Source organism: Lacerta agilis, chromosome 4 (genome assembly GCF_009819535.1).
Source record: "Lacerta agilis isolate rLacAgi1 chromosome 4, rLacAgi1.pri, whole genome shotgun sequence".
In the NCBI taxonomy this organism is placed as follows: domain Eukaryota; kingdom Metazoa; phylum Chordata; class Lepidosauria; order Squamata; family Lacertidae; genus Lacerta; species Lacerta agilis.
Window position 1 is genome coordinate 3,572,496 of NC_046315.1, and position 26,276 is coordinate 3,598,771.

The 26,276-nt window shown below is 50.0% G+C and overlaps 1 protein-coding gene across 1 annotated transcript in view; it reads left to right on the forward strand.

Moving 5' to 3' along the window:
* ARAP1 (ArfGAP with RhoGAP domain, ankyrin repeat and PH domain 1) overlaps window positions 1-26,276 on the forward strand; it is a 110,987-nt gene that overhangs the window by 56,908 nt on the left and 27,803 nt on the right. Inside the window, exons 12-22 of the mRNA XM_033145915.1 lie at window positions 940-1,122; window positions 4,678-4,852; window positions 9,949-10,083; window positions 10,743-10,878; window positions 12,570-12,672; window positions 15,434-15,629; window positions 17,993-18,038; window positions 18,473-18,636; window positions 20,622-20,834; window positions 24,272-24,377; window positions 25,599-25,746. Coding sequence (XP_033001806.1) covers window positions 940-1,122; window positions 4,678-4,852; window positions 9,949-10,083; window positions 10,743-10,878; window positions 12,570-12,672; window positions 15,434-15,629; window positions 17,993-18,038; window positions 18,473-18,636; window positions 20,622-20,834; window positions 24,272-24,377; window positions 25,599-25,746 — 1,605 coding nt within the window. The remainder of the gene's footprint in view (window positions 1-939; window positions 1,123-4,677; window positions 4,853-9,948; window positions 10,084-10,742; window positions 10,879-12,569; window positions 12,673-15,433; window positions 15,630-17,992; window positions 18,039-18,472; window positions 18,637-20,621; window positions 20,835-24,271; window positions 24,378-25,598; window positions 25,747-26,276) is intronic.

Consider the following 26,276-nt stretch of genomic DNA (forward strand, 5'->3'; position numbering starts at 1 on the left):
CTCGGGAGGCGGCAGACTCTCCTTCCTTGGAGGTTTTTAAGCAGAGCTTCGAATGCAAAGTACTACACTTGGGCAAAACAAAAAAATGAAAGGCACAAATACAGGATGGGTGACACCTGGCTTGAGAGCAGTACATGTGAAAAGGATCTAGGAGTCTTGGTAGACCACAAACTTGACATGAGTCAACAGTGTGATGCAGCAGCTAAAAAAGCCAATGCAATTCTGGGCTGCATCAATAGGAGTATAGCATCTAGATCAAGGGAAGTAATAGTACCACTGTATTCCACTCTGGTCAGACCTCACCTGGAATACTGTGTCCAGTTCTGGGCACCACAGTTCAAGAAGGATACTGACAAGCTGGAACGTGTCCAGAGGAGGGCAACCAAAATGGTCCAAGGCCTGGAAACGATGCCTTATGAGGAATGGCTTAGGGAGCGGGGTATGTTTAGCCTGGAGTAGAGAAGGTTAAGGGGGGATAGGATAGCCATGTTCAAATATATCAAAGGATGCCATATAGAGGAGGGAGAAAGGTTGTTTTCTGCTGCTCCAGAGAAGCGGACACGGGGCAATGGATTCAAACTACAAGAAAGAAGATTCCGCCTAAACATTAGGAAGAACTTCCTGACAGTGAGAGCTGTTCGGCAGTGGAATTGGCTGCCAAGGAGTGTGGTGGAGTCTCCTTCTTTGGAGGTCTTGAAGCGGAGGCTTGACAGCCATCTGTCAGGAATGCTTTGATGGTGTTTCCTGCTTGGCAGGGGGTTGGACTGGATGGCCCTTGGGGTCTCTTCCAACTCTGGGATTCTATGAGATTCCTGCATTTCAGGGGGTTGGACTAGATGACTGCATGAGGCCCCGAGCGGTGGTGGATCAGGCAGTGCAATTGCGTGGCCTGCCCCTACATGGCCAGCCTTCACATCCCTCCTCCTTTTGCCTCCTCAGCTCTTCCTGCAGATCGGCAACGCAGTGGCCAACCAGTTCTGGGCGGCCAACGTCCCCCCCAGCGAGGCAGTCCACCCCAGGAGCGACAGCCAGGAAAGGCGCCGCTTCCTCGTGGCGAAGTACAGGGAAGGGAAATACCGCCGCTACCACCCGCTCTTTGGCAACCAAGAGGAGCTCAACAAGGTGGATATTCCTATTATTATTATTATTATTATTATTATTATTATTAACAACTCAATTTCTATATTGCACAGAAGGAAAACACAAAATACAGGTGAAACTCGGAAAAATTAGAATATCGTGGAAAAGTCCATTTATGTAAGCAATTGTTTTCATTAGCTACTGGAGTTTAATATATGAGATCGACTCATGGCATGCAAAGCGAGATATGTCAAGCCTTTGCTTGTTATAATTGTGATGATTATGGCGCGCAGCTGATGAAATCCCCAAAGCTGAAATTGTTAATTTGGGATTCTCATCAGCTGGACGCCATAATCATCACAATTGTAACAAATAAAGGCTTGACCTATCTCGCTTTGCAGGTCATGAGTCTATCTCACATATTAGTTTCACCTTTTAAGTTGAATTACTGAAAGAAATGAACCTTTCCACGATATCCTAATTTTTCGAGTTTCACCTGTAAAACTAACCCAAAGTCCCCCCCACAACACATTTTAAAGGGCATCAGATATCTATCTGCCAAATAATGATAAGAATAATTTTTTTATATTTGCACTCTGCCCAAATGATCACGCCGATCCAAGCACCGATTCCAGGACTGTCTGCGGGCCTGGATCCAAAGGGCCATTGGGCCTGATCCAGCCCACGGACCTTAGTTTGCCGACCCCTGGTGTAGAAGGACGGCACCAGTCGAGCCTCCCTGGGGAGAGCACCCCACAAACGGGGAGCCATCACAGAAAAGGCCCTGTTCTGGTGTTGCCACCTTCCGGACCTCTTGCGGTGAAGGCACACGAAGAAGGGCCTCCGAAGATGATCTTCGGGTTGGTTCATATGGCAAGAGGTGGTCCTGAGCCGTTTAAGGCCGGTTCCCGGATAGGGATGGCGAGGGTTAAGGAGACGGGTCCCCCAGGACTGTGCATCTCAGGCAGAGTTGGACCGGCAGGTGGGCAGATGCTGTCATCTGGAACTGCCTCCGCTTATGGCTTTCACCTCCTGCTCCAGATCCAGCTCTGGGCGAGACACCCATAACGGTGTCCAAGCAACAAGGAAATTTGTGCATAGATTGTACGAGCTGGGCGGAGAGGAATGAATTGCAGTGTTGTGTCTCGTGGTGCACAATGCCTCTGGGCATGTGCGGAGTGCCTTTCCCTCACCCCCAAAGCTGAGTTTAAATACCTTCTTTTAAAAGAACAACAATAAGGAAATCCCTTCCGTTTCCCCCATGGTTATTTTAGTCATAGTATTGCTATTTTTTTCTTCTGCGATTGGTTCTCCTTTCCCAGAGCAGGAGATTAATGCATCAGATTTCCCCATATAAACCAATCTGCGCAGTCCTCAGCTTCTTGCATTTGAGCATTTTATAAAAGGGGGGGCCATATTTCAACAAAACCGGACGCGTCATTCGGAGCATGTCGGGGGTTGGACTAGATGAGTCTTGGGGGTCCCTTCCGACACGGTGATTCTCTGCTTGTATGAGGCCGCTTCCTGTGTTCCTGCCGCAAGGGTTTGCGGTGAGCCATTTTATGGCTGTCGAAAGCTAGCGCCTCTCCCCTGTTTATTTTTTTTCCTCCGGAAATGTCCTGGCCCCAGAGAGCTGTCAGGAAGCTGTGAAGGAATGCGCTAAAGAAGCTGGAATCGTTTGAACATCCTTTGCAAGCTCTGTCGCTTGACCTGCTGGGATTTTTAAACACTTATTATTATTATTATTATTATTATTATTATTATTATCGTACGCTGCTTTGGATTTCCCGCTTATGGGTTTAGTGAGCAAGACTTCCGGGACGTTTGCTTTGGTGCTCTGGGGGTGCCCAACCTTTTTTTATTGCGAATCGATGGGCGTAGGGGGGGGGGTGCGATCGGAACTGCTTAGTTCAGAGAGAAGGCAAGGAAGAGGAGACATGAAATGTGTAGAATCAGGCACGGCATGGGCAAAGCCTATTTATTTGCCAAGGGAATGAATGGACCAATTTATTCTTCATTATCCCTTTGGAGCTGTGCTGTGTCTTTGGGACTTTAGTCCTTCTGGGCTGGGACCCTTGATGCTTTCAACGTTGGAATTATTTTTGCTTTCCTACTTTTTGTGACGATCCCACTTCCCCGCTTGATGCACTGGTACCTTGGTTCTCAAACCTAATCCGTTCCGGAACCCGTTCCGAAACCAAAGCGTTCCAAAACCAAGGCGCGCTTTCCCATAGAAAGTAATGCGAAATGGATTAATCCGTTCCAGGCTTTTAGAAACAACCCCTAAAGCAGCAATTGAACATGGATTTTACTATCTTAACGAGACCATCGATCCATAAAAATGAAAGCGATAAACAGTGTACTGCAGTCACACAGTCAGTCAATCAGTAGCTGAACTGGGTTCCACGCAGCCACAGAAACAAAACAGAAAAGGAGCCGGCAGAAACAGAAACGCAAAATAAATAGCAAAAACAGGCAGACCTCAGTAACGCTCAAATCGGAAGCGTAACACTCAAAACGGAGCACATTCAGCTTGCAAAGAAAGTTCGCAAACCGGAAAACTTACTTCCAGGTTTGCAGTGTTTGGGTACCACTGTAAAAGGTAAAAGGTAAAGGGACCCCTGACCATTAGGTCCAGTCGTGTCTGACTCTGGGGTTGCGGCACTCATCTCGCTTTACTGGCCGAGGGAGCCGGCGTACAGCTTCCGGGTCATGTGGCCAGCATGACTGAGCCGCTTCTGGAGAACCAGAGCAGCGCACGGAAACGCCGTTTCCCTTCCCGCCGCAGCGGTACCTATTTATCTACTTGCGCTTTGACGTGCTTTCGAACTGCTAGGTGGGCAAGAGCTGGGACCGAGCAACGGGAGCTCACCCCGTCGCGGGGATTCGAACCGCTGACCTTCTGATCGGCAAGCCCTAGGCTCTGTGGTTTAATCGATTTGCCACTGTAAATCAATGCAAGTATAAAACGAGCCTGGGAATGCGGCACGCCCCCTGCCCTCAGCTGGTGCTGCGGAAGTGTCGCCCTTTCGCTTTTAAAAATGTGAGCTTGGGAGCAGTCCAGAGCTGCCGCCGCAGCCAACACACGTTCCATGCACTGTTTTTGTAGCTCGTGTGTTGTTTCCCCATGCAGTTGGGGGGAAGGGAGGCCCATTACCCCCCTCCCTTCCCCCTCCCACCTGCGCTCCGGCAGAGCCAAGTAAGCGGGATCTGACCTTGCGGGATCAGATTGCAGCACTTTCTCCCTCCCTCCCTCCCTCTCTCCCGGGGCCTTCTCTGTTTCTCATTTGCAGCAAAATCTAGTCCCCACCCTCCTGGCCAGGGACTCTGGAATGCCACCCGTGGGGTGTCTTGCCTCCTCCCTCCCGATAAAAGGCTGTTGCCTTCTCTCCGGCTGAAAACTTCCTTTGTGCAGCCAGGTCCCCTTTGCCGCTGCCTCCCTCGGACGAAGGGGTCCTCCTGCCGCCTGCCGGTGGTTTGCTGGCATCTTCCTGGGCAGAGGTTCGGATGCCCCCCTCCTCGCCTCCTTCCCTTCCTCCTCTCCCCTCGCTCTCAGGTGCACCTAACTCTCTCCCCTTGCTGCCATCCCCCCCACAGGCTCTGTGCGCAGCCGTGACCACCAGTGACCTGGCGGAGACGCTGTCCCTCTTGTTCTGCGGCGCCGAGATCAACTGCTACACGGGCGACCCCGCCTACCCGTCGCCCGTCGCCTTAGCGGAGCAGGCCGGCCGGAGGCTTCAGGTGGAGTTTCTGATTCACAACAAGACCTCCGGTGAGGAGGGGAAAGGGGCAGAGGAATTTGGCCAGAGGGGCTGGAGCGGAGGGTGCCTGCGAATCGGCGTGCGGGTGTTGCAAGCCAAACAGCGAGTGCCCTGGGGGAAACGAGGCAGAAGGAAGCAAGGGCGCTGTGCCGTCCCGAGTTTTCTGGACCGGCTTCATCCTGGCTCCCGAAACCCATTTCCCTCCCCGGTGCATTTGGAAGCAGCACCCCTCAGATGTGGGGTGCAAGCAGAAGGTGTCGGCTGCATCCCTTATGCCAGGTCAGACTCTAGCCTAGGATGGTCTGCTCTGACGGGCAGCAGCTCTTGGGGGGGGGGGCCGTCGGGCATTGCAAGGGGGGTTGGACTGGAGGACCTTTTGAGTGCCCTCCAACTTTATATCTCTGTGATTCTGCAACTTGGCAGAGGTCTGTCTCTAGCTTTTCGAAGAAGTGAAGCTGGAAAGCAGGGAGGATGTTGAGCAGGAAAGACAATCATTTTGGGGGGGGGGGGTTGGGGCACCTGTTTGAACCTGTTAAAGTGTCTAGACCAGGGGTCAGCAACCTTTTTCAGCCGTGGGCCGCTCCACCATCCCTCAGAGCATATGGTGGTCCAATTTATTTTTGGGGGGGTGGGGGTGGGAATGAACGAATTTGTTTGCCCCATAAATGACCCAGAGATGCATTTTAAATAAAAGGACACATTCTACTCATGTAAAAACACACTGATTCCCGGACCGTCCGCGGGCCGGATTAAAAAGGCGATTGGGCCGCATCCGGCCCTCCCGGGCCTTAGGTTGCCTACCCCTGGTCTAGGCCAGCGGTTCCTAAACTTTATCGAGCCAGTGGCTCTTTGGGTGCATCATCCCCACGTTATCGAAAAAACGTTATTCAGAATAGCACTTTGCACCACCCCCTGAGGAAGACAATAACAAAACAACGTCGAAACTAGTAACAATGAATTGCGCATTTATTTTTGCTTGGGGAAGCACAGTATCCGAGCAGGACGCTTCGGACCAGCAGTTCAGCTCTGGAAGGAGGGGCATAGATATTGGGTGTGATGTTCCGGCATATATTCCATCCATGGTCCCTGCTCTCCCCCGAATGGAAGAACAAGGGAGCAGAGCCTTTTCTGCAGAGATTTTTCTGCAAAACCCTTCTCCTTTGCATCCTCTGCTGCGTTTTTTGGGGGAAATGAATCGTTCTCCCCTTTCTTTGGAACCTGAAAACAGACCTGAAATGTGTCGGAGACGTAAAGGGGAACACCTCAGATTTTGCTGGTATTTAAGGGGGGGACGACGACCACCAGCAGGAACCAGAGGTGGCTTCTGGATCAGAAACATCGCTGTCTCCAGTTTGTGAAGGCAGAGCCTAGCCCTTTTGGCTAGTAGCCCCCGAAGCTACTCTATGAATTTGTCTTGTCCTTTTCTAAAAGCCATCCAGATTGGAGGCCATCCCTGCCTCCTGTGGCAGGGAGTTCCAAAGTTTAACCACCTGCTGCGTGAATAAGTCCTTCCTTTTCGCTGCCCTAAATCTTCCGACATCCAACATCCGCAAGTTCTAGTGTTACCAGAGAGTGAGCAAAACCTTTTCTCTGCTTTCTCTATGGTAATTATTATTATTATTATTATTATTATTATTATTATTATTATTATTATTATTATTTATTTATTTATTTGTACTCCGCCCATCTGGCTGGGTCTCCCCGGCCACTCTGGGTGGCTTCCAACAAATATTAAAATACATTAGAATATCACAGATTTAAAACTTCCCTAAACAGGGCTGCCTTCAGGTATTTTCTAAATGTCAGGTAGTTGTTTATCTCTTTGACCTCTGATGGGAGGGCATTCCACAGGGCGGGCGCCACTACCGAGAAGGCCCTCTGCCTGGTTCCCTGTAGTTTTGCTTCTCGCAGTGAGGGAACCGCCAGAAGGCCCTCGGCGCTGGACCTCAGTGTCCGGGCTGAATGATGGGGGTGGAGACGCTCCTTCAGGTATACAGGACCGAGGCCGTTTAGGGCTTTCAAGGTCAGCACCAACACTTTGAATTGTGCTCGGAAACGTACTGGGAGCCAATGCAGATCTCTCAGGACCGGTGTTATGTGGTCCCGGCGGCCACTCCCAGTCACCAGTCTAGCTGCCGCATTCTGGATTAATTGCAGTTTCCAGGTCACCTTCAAAGGTAGCCCCACGTAGAGTGCATTGCAGTAGTCCAAACGGGAGATAAGCAGAGCATGCACCACTCTGGTGAGACAGTCCACGGGCAGGTAGGGTCTCATCCTGCGTACCAGATGGAGCTGGGAGACAGCTGCCCTGGACACAGAATTAACCTGCGCCTGCATGGACAGCTGTGATTCCAAAATGACTCCCAGGCTGCGCACCTGGTCCTTCGGGGGCACAGTTACCCCATTCAGGACCAGGGAGTCCCCCACACCCGCCCGCCTCCTGTCCCCCCAAAACAGTACTTCTGTCTTGTCAGGATTCAACCTCAATCTGTTAGCCGCCATCCATCCTCCAACCGCCTCCAGGCACTCACACTTCACCGCATCACGTTATAACTTTCTATCAAGTCGCCCCCTCCTCGCCTTTTCTCTTAAGCTGAAAAGTCCCAAACGCTGCAACCTGTCCTTGTAGGTAAAGTTGGTCCCACCCCCCTTGATAGTTTCTAGAATCATAGAACTGTAGAGTTGGAAGGGAACTCTAGAGTCATCTAGTCCACCCCCTTGCAGTGCAGGAAGCATCCCTGTTCCGAACCTTAACCAGCTCTGCAATACCAGATATTGTAAGAAATTGAGGGGGGGGGGGTCGTCTGTTTTGGGAAGCGGAGAAGAAGCTTTGCTGGGAATCCAGGCTCGGAACAAAAGCCCCTCCATCCCACCGCCAGGAGGACAAAAAAAACCCCCCAAGCCCAAATTTCCAGCTTCCCCCGCCACCTACCCGGAACGAGGCTTCGCTGACTCACTGCTTTTGGCAAGTTCGGAAAAGCCCTGCGCTGACCCCTTCCCTGCTCGCCCTCTGCCAAATTTCTCCCCACACCCTTTTTCGGTTTTTGGAAATCGCACAGAGCGAATTACTGGCAGGAAGGGCCAAAAGCCTCGTCTCTTAAGACGGATGAGCGGCTTAAAAACAAAAGGCGGGCGGGCTAGAAAAACAGGCAGGCTTGCTGAGTGTGCATTGTAAAGCTTTGATGGGCCTTCCCCCGCCCGCCCGCCCGCCCCGGCACATCTGGTTTGCATCGATTCTCTGCCCCCCACCCCCCAATCTTTGGCTGTTTGGCTTGGCAGCTTGGGCCCCCGAATCAGTCTAAAGCAAGAACAGCAAGAGTTGGGGGGTAATAGGAGGTGTCCTGCGCTCTTTGTGTTTTCAGCAGGAAGGGAGGAAAGTCTCAGAATCGTAGAGTTGGAAAGGGACCCCTGAGGGTCATCCAGTCCAACCCCCTGCAACGCAGGAATCTCAGCTCAAGCATCCATGTCCCACCCATGGTGGTGTGGTTTATGTTGTCAGACTAGGACCTGAAAGGCCAGGGTTCAAATCCACCACTCAGCTGTAGAATCACAGAATCGTAGAGTTGGAAGGGACCCCTAAGGGTCATCCAGTCCAACCCCCTGCAATGCAGGAATCTCGGCTCAAGCTTCCATGGCAGGTGACCATCCAACCTCTGCTTAAAAGCCTCCAAGGAAGGAGAGTCCATTCCACTGTCAAACAGCTCTTACCGTCAGAAAGTTCTTCCTGGTCTTTAGTCGGGATCTCCTTTCTTGTAACTTGAAGCCATGGGTTCGAGTCCTACCCCCCAGAGCAGGAGAAAACAAGCTTGCTCTCTCTCTCCCATGGGACAGCCTTTGAGATATTTGAAGATGGCTCTCCTATCACCTCTCAGCCTCCTCTTTCCCAGGCTAAACACCCCCAGCTCCTTCAACCGCTCCTCATCAGGCTTGGTTTCCAGACCCTTGATCATTCTTGGTCACCCTCCTCTGCACGCTTCCCAGCTTGTCTGATAGTAGGGGTGATGGAGGGACATGAATGGTGCTGTCATAGAATCGTAGAGTTGGAAGGGACCCCGAGGGTCATCTAGTCCAACCCCCGAAATGCAGAGATCACCGCTAAATAATCCGTGACAGATGGCCACCCAACCTCTGCTTAAAAGCTTCCAAGGAAGGAGAGCCCGCCACATCCCGAGGGAGTCCCCTGTTGAATGGCTCTTGTTCTTCCTAACGTTTTGCTGGAATCTCTTTTTTTTAAATAAGAATTTATTGGATTTTCAAAATAAAAATACACAAAATACAAACACTACACAAACACACAAACCAAACAATTAATTCCTCCTCCTCCTTATCTTCTTTACAATCCTAAGCTTGGGACTTCCTCACATCCTCTCTTTTGCCTTCATTTCTAATCTTCTTTAGCAACTTTGTAACATTGTAAAATCTGCTTTCTTACATCAAATCTTAATCTTACAATTATAATCAATATACCTTAAACCTTAAATCTAATTCTTATCGACCTATCTCAAATCTTAAATCTTGTTTTTATCAAATAAAACTTCAAATTGCGCATCTCTACCTCTTTTATCCTCTCTTCACTTAACTTTGTTATGCTGTGGCCTATATTTCCTCTGATTCCAACTTCAAATATATAAAAAAAACAACACATTTTAACCAGTACCTAAATATTTCTTCCATTCTCATAGTCCGTTTTCCCTCTGGTGTCGGAGTGCCGTGGTCAGCCTTTCATTCCCCAATAATTCATACTTTACCCCACCCTTCTCTTATCCATCATCACCCTTCCCTTTACCTTTCCCACCCCCCCAACAGTCTCCCCCCCCCAACATTCCACCAGTCCAGGTTCTCCTTCTATTATTTCCTTCATGTTCAATTTTACTTCTTTTCCTTCTGTTCTTTCCTTCCCGGAATCCCTTTTGTCGTCATTTGAGTTTATTAGCCCGGGTCCTGATCTCTGGAGCGGCCGGAAGCAGGCTTTCTCCACCTTCCGTGGGGCAGCCCTTCGGAGATGTGACCCCCCCCCCCAATCTCCTCTCCTCCAGGCCAAACGCTCCCTGCCCTGTGACTCCAGCCTTGCCACTCACCCCGTTCCGTTTCTCTTTTGCCTTGGCAGAGACCCCTCAGCTGGATATGGGCACCAACATCGAGAAGCACTATTCCATCATCCTGCCTTCCGTCGCTCACAACGGCTTCCTCTACAAGGCGCCCTCCATGGCCAAGCTGGTCCACGAACGGAAATCCCGGGAAGGTGAGGAAAGGCGGGGTTCGGGGTGTGTGTGTGCAGGTGGAGGCTGCTTTGGACCAGGTTTCTTAGGATGGTTCCAGTTCAGTGGAGCACTTACTGTTCCCAACCCTAACCCTGTGGAAAGCCATCTAATGAGACTTTGATTTGGTTTTGAGCTGCTTTTAGGAGGTAATTTAATTATTGTTTGATTTTATACCAATGTTATGTATCTGATGTTAGCCACCCTGAGCCTGACTTTGGCCGGGGAGGGCGGGATATAAATAAAAGTTTATTATTATTATTATTATTATTATTATTATTATTATTCCTTTGTAAGAAAATATGAAACAACGTAAAACCATTTTTGCAGGGGGGGAATCAATGGGGGGGGGGTTGACAAGAAATTTTCCGCACCGGGTACCACCTGACCTTCCTATGCCTCGGGGGGGGGGTTGACAATTTTTTTTTTGCCCCCGGGTACCAATTTACCTTGCTACGCCCCTGGTGCTACGTTTTTTGGTGTGTTTACTCACCAGGCTCTGAAGGCAGGGCAGACGTTTTGGCACCTCCGTAGCAGAAAAGGAACCATTCCTTGCATTGCCTCGAAGTGTGTGCCATCAATGGGTCTTGTGCCTCTCCCGTTCCCAGCTTTTTGGCTAATGCTTGACCCCTTCCCCACGCAGAGTTCAGCCGCCGCTGGTGCTGCCTCCACGATGGCATCTTCAGCTACTACGACAACAACACCAGCACCGTGCCGAACGGAGAGATCCGGATGCAGGAGGTGGCCTGCCTGGTCAATAACCCCCCGGAGGCCCACGGGTGAGTGGGGCTGCCCCCTTTGTGCATGAGGGGGGGGGTTAGGGGTTAGGGGGACCCCCAGCGTAGGATGCTTGGTTTATCACCCTAATGAGAAAGTGGGGTCCTGAGTAATGAAACTGACCGAAATCATTAATATTATTATAATCATCCATTTTATTTCCCTCCGACCGGCTTCCACCAAACAACACAGATAAAATGCAAAAGGTTGAAAGCATATAAAGGATAGTAGCTAAGAACAGAGATGTAAAATTTCCGGAAATTTTGAAGCTCGGAAAAAAAAAACCCGTCCCCCCGTCCCCGTTTTTTCCCGGGGGGAAATGGAAATTTTCAGGAAAATTGAAAAAAATAAATGCTATATTAGCACTTCTTTTTTTCTTTTCCAGATTGAAAGTCATTCTGTTACTTTAGAAACATGAAATATAAATAAAATTATAAAATTATCATAACTAGCACATTAAAGATTATAAAATTATCATAACTAGCACATTAAAAAATATAGTGTATCCAAACAATTATCACAAACAGAAATTACTTTTAAAATAATAATTCATTTATATTTGTAACAAATGGAGCAACAACCTCCAGAACTGTTTACCAGTTTATGTGGAACAACAACAACCAACAAACTCCACAAAACAATTTTTAAAAATCCAGAAGTAACAATTATTCAATTTCCTCTCCACAGTATTTTTTTTTTTTTAAAAAAAAACATTCTCATAAAAAGAACTGAAGAAGGAAGTGGGGCTAAATTTCAATGAATGGGCATGAAATTTGATCAGAATCATTTTCTGAGCTGTAATGATCAGTATCAGTTTCAGTCTCTGCTTCTGCATCTACTCTGTTGTGTCCGTCATTATCACAGCTATTATGGACTTCTAAAAACTGAAGGTTTGCTCGGATTGAAACAATTTTTTCCAATTTTTTCGGGGAAAAAAGCAAAAAAGGCTTCAGGGAAAAAACGGGAGGAAACCATTTCCCCCCCAACATTTTCTGGGTTTTTTCCCGGGCCTTCACATCTCTAGCTAAGAAGCTAACTGTAACCGAACGGGATCCATATAAAAACAATCCCTTGAAAAGCAGGTAGAAAAACGATACCACCATAAAATAAAAAACCCTTAGCAAACTATGTTTCCCAGGACTTTGGGGGAAAGTCACGTGCATCAAATGTGGGCTGGATGCGCTCCAGTTACGTGGAGGCGATCTGTCCCGATTAATTTTCAAAGTTTGCCCGGGGCGAGAAATAAGTCAAGGCACCGGCCCATAATACTCAGTGGTCACCTAAAGCCAGAATCCTCTTCTCACAGTGGCCGACCAGGTGCCTATTGCATGAAGCCTGCAAGTGGGATCCGAACCCAAGACCAACTCTCCCCTCCGGCTGGTTTCCAGCAACTGGGACCCAGGAGCATTGCTGCTCCCGAACGTGGAGTAGCCGCCGCTGTCCCTCTCCTCCTGCAAGAATTTGCCCGATCCTCTTTTAAATCCGTTTGGTGGCCACCCCTGCCTCCTGTGGCAGGGAGTTCCGCCGTTTAACTCTGTGCTGCGTGAAGAAGGAAAACTTCTCTGCCCCGATCCTTCCCCACCTTCAGCTTCCTCGGATGCCGCCCAGTTCTAGCGTTACGAGAGAGGGAGAAGGACTGTCCCCGATCCGCACCCTCCTCTCCCTGACGTTTCCTCCCTGTCTATTGCCGTAGGTTCGCCAACACTTTCGAGGTCTATATAGAAGCGGAGAGACTCTATCTCTTTGGACTGGACTGTCCCGACGCCATCCGGGAGTGGGTCAAATGCATCGGAAAGGTGAGAGCGTCCGGCAGGTACTTCTCCAGCTCTGGGAAACTCGAATATCTCAGCTTGTGGGGGCTTGGCATCTTCTGGGATTGGGATAGAAAGAAACCCCCTCCCCTGCAATGCTCCCTTCCTGCGCCGCAATGTGAGTCTCGCAGAGCGAATTCCACCCCCCTGCCAGCTGTGCGGTTGGTTCTTCCTGAGCTCCGTTGCGTCACCACTGCCAATTAATTTTGGTAGCTTTTTAAAAAAATAATTAACCAATTCACATCAAATTTTTAATGCAGTGGTACCTCGGTTCTCAAGCTTAATCTGTTCCGGAAGTCCGTTCCAAAGCATTCCAAAACCAAGGCACGCTTTCCCATAGAAAGGAATGCAAAATGGATTAATCCGGTCCAGACTTTTAAAAACAACCCCTAAAACTGTGTATCTGAAGAAGTGTGCATGCACACGAAAGCTCATACCAAGAGCAAACTTAGTTGGTCTCTAAGGTGCTACTGGAAGGAATTTTTTATTATTATTATTATTATTATTATTATTATTATTATTATTATTATTATTATTTTGTTTTGACTATTTTGATACTGACAAGCTGGAACGTGTCCAGAGGAGGGCAACCAAAATGGTCCAAGGCCTGGAAACGATGCCTTATGAGGAACGGCTTAGGGAGCTGGGTATGTTTAGCCTGGAGAAGAGAAGGTTAAGGGGGGATATGATAGCCATGTTCAAATATATAAAAGGATGTCATATAGAGGAGGGTGAAAGGTTGTTTTCTGCTGCTCCAGAGAAGCAGACACGGGGCAAAGGATTCAAACTACAAGAAAGAAGATTCCACCTAAACATTAGGAAGAACTTCCTGACAGTAAGAGCTGTTGGACAGTGGAATTTGCTGCCAAGGAGTGTGGTGGAGTCTCCTTCTTTGGAGGTCTTTAAGCGGAGGCTTGACAGCCATCTGTCAGGAATGCTTTGATGGTGTTTCCTGCTTGGCAGGGGGTTGGACTGGATGGCCCTTGTGGTCTCTTCCAACTCTAGGATTCTATGATTCTATGACTATGGCAGACCAACACGGGTGTCTCCCTTTCCTTAAAACAGCAATTTAACATGAATTTTACTATCTAACGAGATCCTTGATCTATGAAATAAAAGCAATAATCAATGTACTGCAGTCACACCATCAATCAATCGGTAGCTGAACTGAGTTCCACACAGTCACAGAAACAAAACGAAAAGAGTCACAAAAACGTCAAAAAAATAGCAAAAACAAAACCTCAGCGTAACACTAAAAATGGAAGTGTGGCACTCAAATCGGAAGCGTATCAACTGAGACCATTGATCCATAAAATGAAAGCAATAATCAATGTACTGTACTATAAAATAAATAAGACAGTATTGTAGATGATAAAAATTAAAATAAATTCTTTTTTCCCCTTACCTGCACCGATGATAGTCATTGTTCCGATGGGGGGGGGGACTTTTATCCAATTCCGCAGTCGCACAATCAAATCAATCAGTAGCTGAACTGGGTTCCACACAGTCACGAAAAGAAATGAACCGAAAAAGCCATAAAAACGCAAATTAAATAGCAAAAACAAAAGCGCCAAACTTAATCCGTTCCGGAAATCCGTTTGACTTCTGAAATGTTCAAAAACCAAGGAGCAGCTTCTGATTGGTGCAGGAAACAATAGTTGACAGCAGCATCAGATGTTCAGCTTCCAAAAAAGTTTGAAAACTGGAACCCTTCTGGGTTTTTGTCATTTGAGAAGCAAGGCGTTTGAGAAACAAGGCGTTTGAGAACCCAGGCGTTTGAGAACCAAGGCGTTTGAGAACCAAGGCGTTTGAGAACCCAGGCGTTTGAGAACCAAGGCGTTTGAGAACCCAGGCGTTTGAGAAACAAGTCGTTTGAGAACCAAGGCGTTTGAGAACCAAGGCGTTTGAGAACCAAGGCGTTTGAGAACCCAGGCATTTGAGAACCCAGGCGTTTGAGAAACAAGCCGTTTGAGAAACAAGGTGTTTGAGAACCCAGGCGTTTGAGAAACAAGGTGTTTGAGAACCCAGGCGTTTGAGAACCCAGGCGTTTGAGAAACAAGGTGTTTGAGAACCCAGGCGTTTGAGAAACAAGGCGTTTGAGAACCCAGGCGTTTGAGAACCAAGGCGTTTGAGAACCCAGACGTTTGAGAAACAAGTCGTTTGAGAACCCAGGCGTTTGAGAACCAAGGCGTTTGAGAACCCAGGCGTTTGAGAAACAAGTCGTTTGAGAACCCAGGCGTTTGAGAACCAAGGCGTTTGAGAACCAAGGCGTTTGAGAACCAAGTCGTTTGAGAACCAAGGCGTTTGAGAACCAAGGCGTTTGGGAACCAAGGCGTTTGAGAAACAAGGCGTTTGAGAAACAAGGCGTTTGAGAACCCAGGCGTTTGAGAACCCAGGCGTTTGAGAAACAAGGCGTTTGAGAAACAAGGCGTTTGAGAACCCAGGCGTTTGAGAACCCAGGCGTTTGAGAAACAAGTCGTTTGAGAACCCAGGCGTTTGAGAACCAAGGCGTTTGAGAACCCAGGCGTTTGAGAACCAAGGCGTTTAAGAACCAAGTCATTTGAAAGTTGACTTCCCATCCCGCTTCCATGATATTTCTCTTCCCTTATCATTGATTCCCACCCCTCCTTTCTTCATTTCTCATTGGCTGCACATATTCCAATTCCTGCTTCCTTTAACTGTCACCTATTCCCCCAAAATGCGGAGTTCCTTTTCACTTTGCCTGCTCGTTGCCGTTTCCTTCCAGTCCTTCGTCCCCCCGGCTGCCGACGGCTTGCTTTCCCGCGACTTTGAGCGCCTCGGCCGCCTGCAGTACAAGGGCGGCCTGAACCTGGAGCGGGCCAAGGAGGGCTGGTTCGCGCTGGCGCAGGGCACCCTCTATGCCTACCTGGAAGGCAGCGAGAAGGAGGAGGCCGTGCACCTGAGGAAGCTGCAGGAGCTCTGTGAGTACCCGGGGGCTCGGGGGGTGGGCAGGGGGATATGCCAGGGTGCCAGGCTTTCCCAGGGATCCCAGCAGACACCCCTCCCTCCTCTTGGGCAGAAGAAATCCTCGAAGCACTTCTCCACCTCCACCCAGTCGTCTTTCCCCCTAATATACCTCCTTGGGTACTCCAAACCAGGAGTTAAGGGACTCATGTGCCCCACATGTGCCCCACCGAACTGCTTTGATGGCAGACCGTTTCCGGATTTGTAAGAACCCAGTTATTAAATGTGGCATCTCTGGAACTCCCTGCCTATTGATACCAGGCGAGTGAAGCCTGCAACTGTTCCCTTTTGGGCTGAAAGCATTTTCCGGCTTTGTTTTTTTTTAAAGAAAATTTATTAAATTTTAACAGTAAAACACACACAAAATACAAAACACAACAAAAAAAAGTACAAAACTACAAAAAAATACAAAAATTATAACAAAGAAACACTTATTTAACTATCCTTACCGTATTCTTAACATTGTTTGGGGACCTCCTCACATCCTCTCTTCTGCGTTCATTTCTAATCTTCTTTAGTAACTTTAAAACATTGTAAAATCTTCTTTCTCATCAAATCTTCATCTTTATAAACAATAATCATCATTGAACTTTAATCTTAATCCTAATAAAAACAAACATATCATATTTCTAACTACTTTGTATATCCTGCTTAATCTAACTTCTGGCATTACCGAACTGCTTTGATGGCAGACCGTTTCCGGATTTGTAAGAACCCCGTTATTAAATGTTTCATCTCTGGAACTCCCTGCCTATTGATACCAGGCAAGTGCCTTCAACTGTTCCCTTTGGGGCTGAAAGCATTTTCCGGCTGGGGTTCCCACCCTGACGCCACGTTTAATCTCTTTGCTGTGGTTCTTTTCGCTTTTTTGAAAGTCTGAAACGGTTGTTAAATTTTTCTCACGGGGAGCGGGGGTTATTGGTCCCCCGCCAACCGAAGCTCCGTTGGCTTGCCAACCCTCTAAAGCGGCTTCCCCCTACCTGAGGCCTTCCAAGATATTTTGGAACGCAACTGCCATCACCCATCGCGCCCGACACAGCAGTGCCGCCATCTTCCTACGGCACCGGGCAGCTGTGGTGGCGCTGGGAGTTGTAGTCCAAGACACCTGGCGGGCACCAGCTTGGCAAGGAATGCCTTGAGGGAGGAACGAACTCTTTATTGTCCAAAGCACACTTACATGTTGGGAAAAGGCATGTCATATTATTATTAATAATTATTATTAATAATAATGAATTAATTAATAATTATTATTAATAATAATGGATTTCCCCTGCCACTCTGAGTGGCTGCCAACAGAATATTAAAAACACGATAAAACGTCAAACATTAAAAACATCCCAAAACAGGGCTGCCTTCAGATGTCTTCTAAAAGTCAGATAGTTGTTTATTTCCTTGACATCTGACGGGAGGACGTTGCACAGGGCGGGCGCCACCACCGAAAAGGACCTCTGCCTGGTTCAAAATACATATTTTTATGAGAAATATTGGATTTTATCAATAATAATAATAATAATAATAATAATAATACCCCACCCATCTGGCTGCTTTTCCCCAGCCACTCTGGGCAGCTCCCAACAGAATATTAAAAACAAGATAAAACATCAGTCATTAAAAACTTCCCTAAACAGGGCTGCCTTCAGGTGTCTTCTAAAAGCCAGATAGTTGTTTATTTCCTTGACATCTGGTGGGAGGGCGTTCCACAGGGCGGGCGCCACCACCGAGAAGGCCCTCTGCCTGGTTCCCTGTAGCCTTGCTTCTCGCAGGGAGGGAACCGCCAGAAGGCCCTCGGAGCTGGACCTCAGAGTCTGGGCTGAACGATGGGGGTGGAGACGCTCCTTCAGGTATACAGGACCGAGGCCGTTTAGGGCTTTCAAGGTCAGCACCAACACTTTGAATTGTGCTCAGAAACGTACTGGGAGCCAATGTAGATCTCTCAGGACCGGTGTTATATGGTCTTGGCGGCCGCTCCCAGTCTCCAGTCTAGCTGCCATCCTACGACTCTTGGCGAGGCAGTTGCCACGGCAGAGACCTCTGCTTGCGCATCTTCCGCACCTGAGCTGTGGGCAAACAGGTGAAGGATGGGCCTGTTCCCTGCTCCTGCTTCTCTTGCTTCCATCCTCTCCTGGTCTTGCCCCTGACCCTCTTCTCCTGGCTGTCAAAGGTCCCCCCACATCACCGAGCCCCACATCTTCCAAGCCAGTCTCCATGCCCACTTCTCCCGATGCCCGCACGCGCGGCAGTCTTCTCGCCAGTCCCTGACACCACTCAAACCAACGGCAGGTCGAATCCCTAAACATTAACGCCGGTTTTTGCCTTACAGCCATCCAGGGAGACAATGAAGTTCTTGTGCTGGTGGAGAGGAGAAGGTAAATGGGGTTATTTTGGGGGGGGGTTTGGAACCTGCGATGGGATGGAAATTGAAAAGCAAGCCTTATATTACCAGATCTCCTATTCCCCCACTCCCCACGTTATTTTCTTTTACGCAAAACGTTTTGCATCCTGTCCTGCCGACCCAGGCGACTTTCAGAGTACGCCCAAACAGCTGATGATTCCCTCGCAGCCTAGCAGAATCTGCCAGGTATTATATGAAATATAATAGAAATGAATAAACCACCTGCAGAGATCACGGGGTCCAGCCCAGTGGCGGACCTTGGGCTCTCTAATTTCAGCAGCGGCCTGGGCGGCACTCGAATTCGGGACACGATGGGACCGCGCCTCTCTCGCCACCTCTAAAACCGCCTCTGCCCGTTCCGGTGTCTTTTCACGCCCGGTTTCTGACGTGTCTCCCCCCCCCCCCCAGGACGCTCTACATCCAAGGCGAGAGGAAACTGGACTTCCTGGGTTGGGTCAACGCCATCCAAAAGGCGGCTGGAAGCTCTGGGGACACCTTGTCCGAACAGCAGCTCACAGACACAGACGTCCCCATCATTGTGGACAGGTGCATCGATTACATCACGCAGTGCGGTACGTTGGGTTTGTGTGCGTCCGGAAGCAGGTGACGCACTCAGTCGTGGATCGTACTAGGTGACCTTGGGCCAGTCACTCTCTCTCAGCCTAACCTACCTCACAGGCGGTTGGAGGATGGATGGCGGTTAACGGATTGAGGTTGAATCCTGACAGGACAGAAGTACTGTTTTGGGGGGATAGGGGGCGGGTGGGTGTGGGGGACTCCCTGGTCCTGAATGGGGTAACTGTGCCCCTGAAGGACCAGGTGTGCAGCCTAGGAGTCATTTTGGACTCACAGCTGTCCATGGAGGCACAGGTTAATTCTGTGTCCAGGGCGGCTGTCTACCAGCTCCACCTGGTACGCAGGATGAGACCCTACCTGCCCGCAGACTGTCTCGCCAGAGTGGTACATGCTCTGGTTATCTCCCGCTTGGACTACTGCAATGCGCTCTACGTGGGGCTACCTTTGAAGGTGACCCGGAAACTGCAATTAATCCAGAATGCGGCAGCTAGACTGGTGACTGGGAGCGGCCGCCGGGACCACATAACACCGGCCCTGAGAGATCTGCATTGGCTCCCAGTACGTTTCCAAGCACAATTCAAAGTGTTGGTGCTGACCTTGAAAGCCCTAAACGGCCTCGGTCCTGAAGGAGCGTCTCCACCCCCATCATTCAGCCCGGACACTGAGATCCAGTGCCGAGGGCCTTCTGGCGGTTCCCTCACTGCGAGAGGTGAGGTTACAGGGAACCAGGCAGAGGGCCTTCTCGGTAGTGGCGCCCGCCCTGTGGAACGCCCTCCCATCAGATGTCAAGGGAATAAACAACTACCTGACATTTAGAAAATACCTGAAGGCAGCCCTGTTTAGGGAAGTTTTTAAACTGTGATATTTTAAATGTCACCTTTTCCAGATGGGCGGGGTAGAAATAATAAATTGTTGTTGTTGTTGTTGTTGTTGTTATGAGGGTGAAATTGGAGTGTGTTGGGGAGAGAACTGTGTGCTCCATTTCGAGCTCCTTGCTGGCCACATGACCCGGAAAGCTGTCTGTGGACAAACGCCGGCTCCCTCGGCCTGAAACCGAGATGGGCGCCTCAACCCCGTAGTCGCCTTTGACTGGACTTAACCGTCCAGGGGTCCTTTACCTCTTAACTTCACCTTGATAGGGACGCGGGTGGCGCTGTGGTCTAAACCACTGAGCCTCTTGGGCGGCGGTTCGAATCCCCGCGACGGAGTGAGCTCCCGTTGCTCTGTCCCAGCTCCTGCCAACCTAGCAGTTCGAAAGCACACTAGCGCAAGTAGATAAATAGGTACCACTGCGGCGGGAAGGTAAACGGTGTTTCTGTACGCTCTGGTTTCCGTAACAGTGTTCTGTTGTGCCAGAAGTGGTTTAGTCCTGCTGGCCACATGACCCGGAAAGCTGTCTGCAGACAAACACCGGCTCCCTTGGCCTGAAAGCGAGATGAGTGCCGTAACCCCATAGTCGCCTTTGTCTGGACTTAACCATCCAGGGGTCCTTTACCTTTTGCTTGGAGGAAAGGTAAAGGGACCCCTGACGGTTAGGTCCAGTTGCAGATGACTCTGGGGTTGTGGCGCTCATCTAACGTTACTGGCCGAGGGAGCCGGCGTACAGCTTCCGGGTCATGACTAAACTGCTTCTGGCTAACCAGAGCAGCGCACGGAAACACCATTTACCTTCCCGCTGGAGTGGTACCTATTTATCTACTTGTACTTTGTGCTTTCAAACTGCAAAGTTGGCGGGAACTGGGATGGACGGAGCAACGGGAGCTCACCCCATCATTGTGGGGATTCGAACCGCCGACCTTCTGACTGGCAAGACCTAGGCTCTGTGGTTTAACCCACAGCGCCACCCGTGTCCCTAGCAGCTTGGAGGAAAAGTGGGATATAAATGCAAATGCGACTCAGTAAAAAGGGCGAGTGCCCCTGTCACACTTCCTTCCCAGCCTCTCCCAGAAGCTGAACGTTTCTCCTCCTCTGCCTCCTCCAGGGCTGACCTCGGAAGGAATCTATCGGAAGAGCGGACAGAACTCCAAGACGACGGGCCTCTTGGAGAACCTCCGCAAGGACGCCCGCAGGGTCCGGCTCAAGGAAGGGGAGCACCAGGTGGACGACGTGGCCAACACCCTCAAGAGATTCTTCCGGGACGTTGAAGACGGGCTCTTCACCAAAGATTCCTCCCCGGCTTGGCTGAAGGCAACAGGTAAAGGTTGGTGCACGATGGTGCTCTCTCCCAGATTCATCCTTGGCCGGCGGACCTCCGAGGAAGCCGCCTGCCCCTTGAACCTTGTTGACATCAACACGGCAGCAACAGAAGCGCCGTTCCATTGTTGAACCGCGGAACCTCCTCCCACAGGAGACAGCGACGGCCACCAACTTGGGCGGCTTTTAGAGAGGACTGGGCAAATCCACGGAGGGAGATGGCTCGGTTGGCTAGAGCGCGGTGCTGATAACGCCAGGGTGGCAGGTCTGAGCCCCGTATGGAACAGCTGCATCGCAGGGGGTTGGGCTAGATGACCGTTGAGGGTCCCCCTTCCAGCTCTACCATTCTATTGAGGGCTACTAACCGCAAAATGGCCGTGTTTCCCTTCGGCTATCCAGAGGCAGCAATGCTCCTGAATCCCAGTTGCTGGGAGCTGCAGGAAGGGTCTCTTGTGTTCGAATCCTGCTTGTGGGTTTCGCTATTGGATCTCTGCTCGGCCCCTGTGAGAACAGGATGCTGGACTGGAGGGGTCACTGGCCTAATGCAGCAGTATTCCTGTTATGTTCTTACTGAGCTCGGCATAGCTGTCAACTTTCGGATCTGAAAATAAGGGATCAGCAGCCTCACCTGACAGTCACGTGGCAGTGGTGGGCGGAGCCAGAAGCAAAAGTGGGCGGAGCAGCTAGAACGCGCCTCGGCCGTCGCTTTTGTGTGGTGGGCTGGCGCTCCAGCGTCGGCGCTGCGCCCGTCCCGTCTGCTCGCCGCTCCCTCGCCCGGCTGGCTCAGCGGAATGATCCAAGCGCCGCCCGCCCGCCCCGTTGCGCCCTGCACTGGGCTGGGCTTGTGGTGGCCGCCGCGGGCAGGCAGGCAGGCAAGCAAGCAGTCCCTCCGGCGAGCAGAGGAGGGCGAAGCAGGCCAGCCCGCCTGCCCGCCGGGCGAGAGGCGTGCCCGGCCCCTAGAAGCGCTGCCAGTTCCGGCGCAGCAGCCAGCCAGGGAGGAGAGAGAGAGAGAGAGAGAGAGAGAGCGCTTGGCTGGGCTGCCGACGGAGCGCTCCCCCTAGCGGCTTCTCGCTCGCTCTCCTGGCTCTCCTGCTCCACTTGCAGCCGAGGGAAGCGCCAACGGCTTGTCTCTCCTCCCCCTGGGCATTCCCGGCCCTCCTCCATCTCCACACAACCTGGGAATATACGGGTTTTTGAGGCATCCGGGAGAGGAGTGGGAAACACGTGTAAAAACTGGGGAATCCCGGCCAATACGGGATACTTGACAGCTATGAAGCTCGGAGGTTTAAGGGCCTCCTTAGATAGCTTTTCCAATAATGTTGGACGACTTCACCAGCCCTTTCTTGCCAGTCCCACCGTACCCTTGCAAAGAGGTGAGCCGGGAAACTTCAGGGTAACCAGTTCCTCCGACTTAGACACTCGTTGCCTGGGAAATGGTTTTCTCGATGCCCCCTGATTCTATTGGTAATGTTTTCAATGCTCAAAGCACACTCTGCATCTCAGAGCAGCAGGTCCCTCCCGAAAGAAACGCACACCCATTTTTGGGGCCAGAGTTATTTCTCTTGGAAACAGCTCAGGGTGCTTTTTAGCTATGAAAAACGCCCCGCCTTGCTTTCTTAAATCCTGGGATCTTTGACTTCTCTTGTGAATAATATGGCACAGACAAATCCACTTTTGCACCACCTGCTGGTTCAGGGGGGCGGCGTTGTTTTATTTAAACAGGACTGAAAATGTACATATTTTTTTTTTTTTAAAAAAAGATTTATACCACTTTGCCTTCTCAGCTATGGGACACCTGAAACTCAGGTTAGGCCAGGCATAGGCAAACTCGGCCCTCCAGATGTTTTGGGACTACAACTCCCATCATCCCTAGCTAACGGGACCAGTGGTCAGGGATAATGGGGGTTGTAGTCCGAAAACATCTGGAGGGCCAGAGTTTGCCTATGCCTGGGGTTAGGCTGTCAGGGACCTTCTGGCCAGAACTCAGAGTCTGTTTCTAACCCTTTTGCCCTGGTTAATGGTTTTTAATTGTCTGGCTTATATGTTTTATTGCTATAAACCAAGAGCTTGCTAGATCAGGCCGATGACCCATATAGTCCAATATCCTGTTCTCTCAGTGGCTGACCAGATGGATGGATGGATGGATGGATGGATAAAGCAGATCTGACACCCGGAGCCATTCAACAGTGGAACTGTCTCCCATGGGAGTTGGTGGGCTCTCCTTCCCTGGAGGTTTTTAAGCAGAACTTGGATGGCCATCTGTCATGGGTGTTTCAGCTGAGATTCCTGCATTGCAGGGGGTTGGGCTAAATGACCCTTTGGGGTCCCTTTCAACTCTACAATTCTGTACTTCTATAATATGTAGCTGCATCCTTTATACCAGCTCCTCCCACACCGCTCACAGCTCTTGGGCACAGTTTCCTATGGAGGACGTTGCTGTGCATCATAGAATCCTAGAATCCTAGAGTTGGAAGAGACCACAAGGGCCATCCAGTCCAACCCCCTGCCAAGCAGGAAACACCATCCAAGCATTCCTGACAGATGGCTGTCAAGCCTCCGCTTAAAGACCTCCAAAGAAGGAGACTCCACCACACTCCTTGGCAGCAAATCCCACTGTCCAACAGCTCTTACTGTCAGGAAGTTCTTCCTAATGTTTAGGTGGAATCTTCTTACCTGTAGTTTGAATGCATTGCCCCGTGTCCGCTTCTCTGGAGCAGCAGAAAACAACCTTTCACCCTCCTCCATATGACATCCTTTTATATATTTGAACATGGCTATCATATCCCCCCTTAACCCTTAACCTTCTCAATTCAGGCTTAGGTGGGATATCCGAAAAGGGAGCTGGCTGGGTGGCGCTGTGGGTTAAACCACAGAGCCTAGGGCTTGCCGATCAGAAGGTCGGCAGTTCGAATCCCTGCGACGGGGTGAGCTCCCGTTGCTCGGTCCCTGCTCCTGCCCACCTAGCAGTTCGAAAGCCCGTCAAAGTGCAAGTAGATAAATAGGTACCATAAACGGTGTTTCCGTGCGCTGCTCTGGTTTCGCCAGAAGCGGCTTAGTCATGCTGGCCACATGACCCGGAAGCTGTACGCCGGCTCCCTCGGCAAATAAAGCAAGATGAGCGCTGCAACCCCAGAGTCAGACACGACTGGACCTAATGGTCAGGGCTCCCTTTGCCTAACATTTCAAAACTTGACTTCCTTTCCTCCTCTTTCTGTGGTTCCTTAAATTTTTTTTAAATACCTTTTGCATATAAAATTAACTTCCTTCTTTATTCATCTAAATATATACTCTTATAAAACTGCAGGTTATTACAAGAATCCCGCCAATGTCCTTATCTGTTCACAGTGTACCTGTAAAATATTCAACAAGCCATTTCCATTCCTTTATAAAAAAAATAGTTATCTTCATTCCCTATTTGCGTCTCTCTCGCCCTTCCAGCCATCGAAGACGACAAGGAGAAGGTCGGACGCTATCGGAAGCTCCTCAACAGCCTCCCTGCGGTCAACAGAGCCACGGTGAAAGCGCTCATCAATCACCTGTACAGGTGAGAAGGGCGTCGCAGATCTCGGGCCACCCTTCTGCCTAGGCCACCCGCCTTGGGTGGACCTGCCTCTGCAACCTCTAGTTGGCCAGCACGCCTGGGTGGAGAGGGGTGGTTGGACGCAGAAGTCCCGGGTGTGTGTGTGGTTGCAAGGGAGCAAAGCAAAGAGTCACCTGGGTTGCTGCACCCAGGTCAGCCTCTGACAGGTGTCAGTCAGGCATCTCCCCCCCCCCTTTGGCTGTCACCCGGGGGAAGATGTTCCCTCCGACTGTGTCAGCAGGAGGAAAAAGGACGCAGGCGCATAGCTGTCAACTTTTTCCTTTTTTTTCAAGGAAATTCCCTTATTCCAAATAGGATTCCTCGCAAGAAAAGGGAAAAGTTGACAGCTATGCGCAGGCGGCCCATTTCACACCCTTTGCTGGAGGCTTCTGCCCCTGAACTGAGCCAGCTGGTCATTATAGTAGTAATAGGTTAGAAATGGGCATCTGAGTTTTGCTTTTTCCTCTTCCCTCCCCATCCCTTTCCCCTTGTGTGCCATGGGTGTTGTTGTTTTTAATTTAATTTTTTTTTTTTTTTTGGAAAAAGAAGTTAAGCTACTCTGGGAGCCTTTTTTAGCTGAAGAGTGGGGGACAAACCCTGCAAATAAATACAGGCAGCCCCTCCCCATTTACACAGGGGTTACATTCTACGTGCGTCCGTGAAAACACATATAATTGAAAAACCCTTTTAGTTACATGTCAGGGGTGTCTTTATGACATTTCTGGGTCGCTTTTGGGTTCGTCACACACATATTGAACACAAATAAATGGGGGGGGGCAATGCCAACAAACAAACAAACTGCCCCTCCAAACAAACAAACTGCCCCTCCAAATAAATAAATAAACTAAACTAATCATCCAAATAACTAACTAAATAAATAATAAACAAAATAAATTGTCTAAATAATAAAATAAACCCTCCAAACAAACAGATAATGAACTAAATAAATCCTACAAACAAATGAATAATAAAATCCTACAAATAAATGAATGAATAAATAAATCCTACAAATAAATAAAATAAAATAAATTACCCCCTGCAATAAATGGATAGATACCCCCAGCCCATGGCCTAAGGCGCCCCCCCCTTACAGGGTCACCCCCTTTGAGGCTCTTCTCGCTGGACGGAGAGCAGGAAAGGGCCCCCCCCCCCCGATTCCCAGCGGCCGCTTTGCCTCCCTCGCAGGGTCCAGTGCTTCTCGGAAATGAACCAGATGACCACCCACAACCTGGCCATTGTCTTTGGGCCGACGCTCTTCCAGACGGACGGCAAGGACTACAAGGCGGGGCGCGTGGTGGAAGACCTCATACGGTGCTACGTGGACATTTTCAGCGTACGTTTGGCCGGGGCGAGGGGAGAAGCCTTGCCCTCTGGGGTGGGAGGGCGGCCAGGCTGGAGCGGGGTCGGGGGTGGGGGCTGCCAATTGGACATAACCCTCCTGCCTGTCACTCGGCAGGACTGGGACGGGAGGAGGCGCAGAGGGTCTCCCCGGGGTGGGCAATATCCTGCTTGGAGGAAGAGGGAATCCTGGAAGTCTCAGCACCGGTAAAAGAAAGTCCTTCTTCACGCAGCGCATAGTCGTAGAATCGTGGAGTTGGGAGGGCCCCCGAGGGTCATCTAGTCCAACCCCCTGCAAGGCAGGAATCTCAGCTAAAGCATCCATAGTTGGTACCTTGTGTTGCGTAACCTCCAGGTTACAGAATCTTCAGGTTACGGCCGCGGCAAACCCAGAAGTGTATACTTCCGGGTTTTGCTGCTCGTGCATGCGCAGAAGCGCTTTATCGCGCATGCGCAGAAACAGCGCCTCTAGTTACGGATTTTTTTGGGTGTATACGGCATCCCGAAACGAATTAAATCCGTAAC